The sequence below is a fragment of the Hyposmocoma kahamanoa genome, unplaced genomic scaffold, assembly GCF_003589595.1.
Source record: "Hyposmocoma kahamanoa isolate Upper Pololo Valley unplaced genomic scaffold, ASM358959v1 124, whole genome shotgun sequence".
Lineage (NCBI taxonomy): Eukaryota > Metazoa > Arthropoda > Insecta > Lepidoptera > Cosmopterigidae > Hyposmocoma > Hyposmocoma kahamanoa.
The window spans coordinates 17030-22214 of record NW_020653436.1 but is presented as its reverse complement, the minus strand read 5'-3'; the positions used below and the strand labels follow the sequence as shown (position 1 = coordinate 22214).

General features: G+C 34.8%; 1 protein-coding gene across 1 annotated transcript in view; it reads left to right on the top strand.

Annotated features, from left to right (window-relative positions):
- Positions 1-1855, top strand: part of LOC113240216 — a 76833-nt gene extending 74978 nt beyond the window's left edge. Inside the window, exon 11 of the mRNA XM_026477464.1 lies at positions 1499-1855. Coding sequence (XP_026333249.1) covers positions 1499-1576 — 78 coding nt within the window. The 3' untranslated portion in view covers positions 1577-1855. The remainder of the gene's footprint in view (positions 1-1498) is intronic.
- Positions 1856-5185: the final 3330 nt, after the last annotated feature.

Genomic DNA, 5185 nt, shown 5'->3' with positions numbered 1-5185 from the left:
TTTTTTTTATGAAAAATAGTAAAGATAAAAAAAGATATGAAGGAAATATGTTGTGAAATAAGTAACTTTGTGCTTTAAGATACGAGTTTGAGAAAGTAAGGCCGATATGCCACTTGGAGCTTTAAATCGCAAACATTTTAAAGGCACTCCCACTGCGCCCGTCACCCTGAGACATTAGTTCGTTCCGGTTTTGAAACGTAAGGGCATTGAGTTACAAATAAATGAACGACGGGTCTAATACAAAAACCACGAAAAAAATGTCCCAAGTCAACCTATTCGAAATTTAAATTGTAACGTCATCGCAGTATCGCGCTGTCAGTAGAACAAATGAAGACTAAAGCGGAGTGTCGCGCTCTGTATACGATTTTAGCGCCTTACAAGTGCGGACACTTTTTAGCGCGGACCCGACGTCCATATAATTGTAAGTCAATGCGTAAGGGTGTTTATGAAATTACAGGCACATGGGACTTGTCAACCCATGTCAAAGGGTACAGTGGCAGTCCCTCTAAGATCTTTGCGATTTAAAGCTCGGAGTGGAACTGCAACTGTTATGGAAAGGCGTTTCGCTTACTAAAATCTGTTCCAATCCATTTTGAGCAGAAAGTAAACAAAACTGTTTGGTTAAAATTCTAAAGCAATCACTCAATAAATCGAATCAGTAACATTTTCACGTATATTTCGAAGTATTCGGCTTGATATGTCGTCACCTTTTCTAACAAAAAAATGGTAGTCAAAAAGTGAGGGTATTTTTTAATTAAATATGTATGAATAGTCTATGGTTGCATAGTGCTGTACGAAAAGAGAAACGGTTAATTCAATTAAAGTTTTGTAATCGAATATTTCAATCGCAAGTGAACGAGTATCCAAGTGTAAGGAATTGAAGGAGGATTTAAAATTAAGATTTCGGAAATTTTAAATGTGTAATTTAAAAAAAAACCGCTAGTACGACTTAATTGAACAAATCTATTCATTCAATTAATTAATCGAATTGTAGTTGGGATTACAATTGGCCATCACGAAACCGTCTATGGTCGGGTCAGTGACTTGTTTGTTTACATTTTGTTCAAAATGGATTAAAACGAAGTATACCAGGCGCACGACTAATTCATTCCGTCACTTGGCATCACTTAAATAAAATTTGAAGGAGTTTACTTGTGTCTCATTAAATCGACTCATCCGAAGAACAGAGTGCAATGTGATTGTATGGCGAAAAGAGAATAAATACATAATTTCGTTATTCAAACTAAGGCCTATGTAAAGGTGTTTTGAGAATTTATATATCTAATTTCGTTTCGGATATATAAAATCGAACAACAGTCGATCTGCCATCCACAGCGAAGAAGAACGAACGAAATGTACTATGTCCTGAGAACAAGTAGTCTTGCACATAGATCTTTATTCTGCGAATGAGTCGAAATGTCGTGTTTGTACTTTAAACCCTTGACTGTATACCAGTGTTGCCACAAATAAATAAGTTATGTATATTTTTTATTTCCAGGCGTCCTTTGCCCGTGCTGATCAACTAGCTCAACATTTAAACAGCCACCTTGCAAACTACAAACGACTTAAGCCATAAGCCCACTGGGGTTTAGCGCTAACGCTTTATCGATATCGGGCAATTGTTTTATCGACATGATTCTGTTTTACCGATAGAGCGATTGCTTTATTTACATTAATTTGTTTTTTATCGATATAGCTACTGTTGACATAGTTTATTTATAGTGAATTGCCAACTTTGGTGTTGTAGGGTTTAGTATTGATAATTTTGTAGAGATTCTTGGCCTTCGTTGGTGAATAATTGTGCCGCTGTTAGTTGAAATGGCGCATGTGACAAAAACTCAAAACCGAGAAAATTATGTTTAAAGTAATATATAAATAATATAAAAAGTAAATTTAATTACCATCTAGGAAAATATAAAAATAGTGACACAAATGTAAATGTCACACGCACCGTTTCAACTAACGGTGGCAGAACTAGTCGCGTCACGCGAATTTGTTCGTCAGATCAGGTCAATTGGCAATATTCTTTATTTCCCTGCCGTATATGCCTTATCTGAAAACTATTTTTTTTCTTTTTTGTACAAAAAACGGCTCTTTTAGTAGAACAGATAATCGTTTATTAGCTTTTAAGTGCCAAGAACCCCGTCAAAGCCTTAAAATTAAGTACAAAATTTACGACAACATAACTGTGAATGTACTAGTGAGTAAATAAACCACTTTACTTATCTAAAATAATAATTAAAAAACTAAGTTTTTATTTTACAAAAGTTAAAAATGTGTCGCATAATGTTTTATCGATACTTTATACTACGATATCATTACGTTGGCAATTTTATCGATATATTAATTATCGATGTTTTATAAGCACTAAAATGGCGGTAAAAACAATTGGCAATATTTTTTAATTATAAATATAGTTACGTGAATATTATTAATATAGAGGCGATAAAGCACTTTCCATTCAATCTTAACTAAACGACATAACGTTGAATTTTCTATAAACACGTCTGCGTACATTTAGGGGTGGCCAACAGATTAACACAAAATCGTCACCAGTCTTAGGTAAATCAATATACATGGTGTTAAAAATTATTTGCAACTTAAATACAGGATATTGTTACTAACATCGTAAACAACAACTTTAGTTCCAAAAAAATATTTAGGTAGATCGCTATGAGACCTGGTCACTTACTGTGGGCCTCATAAAAAAGCTCGAAAGTTACTCAACGAGCTACGGAGCTTGCAATGCTCGGCATTTCTCAACGTGATCGAAACAGAAATGAGAAGATCCGTAGAAGAACGAAAGTCACCAACATAGCCCAAAGGATTAACAAGTTGAAGTGTCAGAGGAACTGACGGCTGTTGGGGCAGAAAGGCTCTCGAATGCAGACCACAAACCGGAAGACGTTCACGGGACGGCCCCTTACTAGATGGACGGAAGACCTGGACGCCTTCCGCTTGATATGATGATCGCTCTAAACGGTAATAACTTTGTGTGGTAACAAAAGCACCCACCACCAAAATTATTTTTATGAATAACATCACGCAAGAGGCGTTGCTAAAATTACACATCTAAAAAAGTGTCAGATAGTGCAACATAAACTTTGAAGTTTGTTTTTGGTAAATGTATTAAGTTTTGTAAAAAGTAATTGACCATTGTTGTTTATGATGTTAGTTTACAAACGAACCTGTACATAAAAAAACATACATGGTGTATTTTTGGTAAATCGACAATTTTAATCATTGCACTCATCTAGACAAACAATTTCAAAATAACTATAGTCTGTCTTTTTTGAAGATGGAGTAAAATGACAGTTCGTTGCGCGAAAGTGTTAGCTAGTGATTGCAGTCGATAAATATTCTATCGATTATCGATTGAATATTGGTCACGCTTATGCAATAAACAGCTTGTTTCATTTTAATCATCAACGACCCGTTATTCGTCCAACCGCTTGGCACAGGTTTAATTGTTATTTTTTTAAGTTCATACATACTAGAATTATGTCTATTAAAAATACAAAGACGTAATTAATAATTCATAATCTTATGACATCTAACTGTTCTTATTAAAATGTATGTCGATTCTAGAAAGCCGACTGTCAAAATAAGAATAAAGATGTCAAGAACGCGATTAGTAACCATCAGAACGTCGTAACATTCACAATTTAGATGATTATTTTATCTTTCACAATCCATTGATAATAATGTCGACAACAACTACAGGACTATTTAAAATTTTATAAAAACTGGCAAGCTTGCAAATCGTCTGTGAACTGGCAATCGGTTCTTCAATTCTTCATCCTGTAAAGTTGTCAAAATTGAGATAGTACCGGTTGCCAGTTCACAGTCGAAATGTCATTTTACTCCGTCTTTAAAAAAGACAGACTTTTTTTTATTGTCGGCGTCAAAATGTTGGTAATTTTTTTAAGTTTGTTCTTACCTACATACATCCTTACCTTTGTATAATAAGACAGCACATCCAACTCCCTTGTACGATGCGTCACCGCCTGCACGGTAGGGTTGTAACATAATTATTTAAGTCGTACTTACAAGTTGTAAACATAACTAAAAAAAAAGTTATTTGTTAGAAAAGGCTGCAAAGCAAGTGGTTCAAAAATAGAATCCTGAGTGTAGAAGGTTTCAAGCCACAAGACGCAAAACAGCTTTGCCCCCAAGCAAAACACAACTTTTCTCCCACTATAGCGAGGAAAGTGGTAGATTAAAAAAAACAGTTGAACTATAACAAATCAGTTCAAAGTAAACAAAATTAGTCATCGTTATCAATTTAATGTCAACGATAGTAAGAATAAAATACCCCAACGGATTTATATTACGTAAATAATATACAACAATTCGCGTAGTTAAACATGTAATTATGTTTTTTTTTATTAAAAGAAAAAGTTAGGTGCACCACAGTCCATCGTCAAGTTCGAATTCCAAAAACCTTTTCCACGCTAGCGTGGAAAAAAACGCTTTTGTGCGCAGATTTCTAATGAGAAAGAAAGCCTTTAAGCTAGTGAGGTGTACATAAGGTTTTCATCACAATAGACTCGTGCTGTACTGAAATAATCTTTGTTAAATGCACTAGGTACTTTATACCAGCATCGCGGATTAGTGTCTCGATTATGAATTTATGTATTACGTTTATGAAATTCAAAAATTCCTGTGTACAATACTTCACATATTGTGTACATTTTAATGAAATTCAAAAATTCTTGTGTACAATACTTCACATATTGTGTGCATTTTAATTTACACTGGGGCTTAGGAGGTTAATGAATGGCAAGTTTGATCCGCGGTGGCACCGCGAGATTATGCTAATGTGTGCGTCCATACACGACACGTGTCTGTATTGCATACATATAAGCCACGCTGCTAGGTTTCTTTGTAGTTATACGACTTGTGTTATTATACTACGTCTTTATTAATATGCAAGTCTCCGACCGGATTAAATCAGAGATTAGAACCCAGTTCCGTCTCTTTTAAACATAATTTTTAACGAATTTTGATTCTGTTTTTCACATTCTCGCTTTCATGAATTTTTGATATATACATATCATCACCATTTGTCGTTCGCCTAAGCCAGTATTCGTCTCCTTAGGGCGCGTTCCCACTATGTCGTGACGACAATTGTCGTGTAGTTTACAGTGTCGTGGCTTGTATATTTAAATGAAGTTGTTAACAT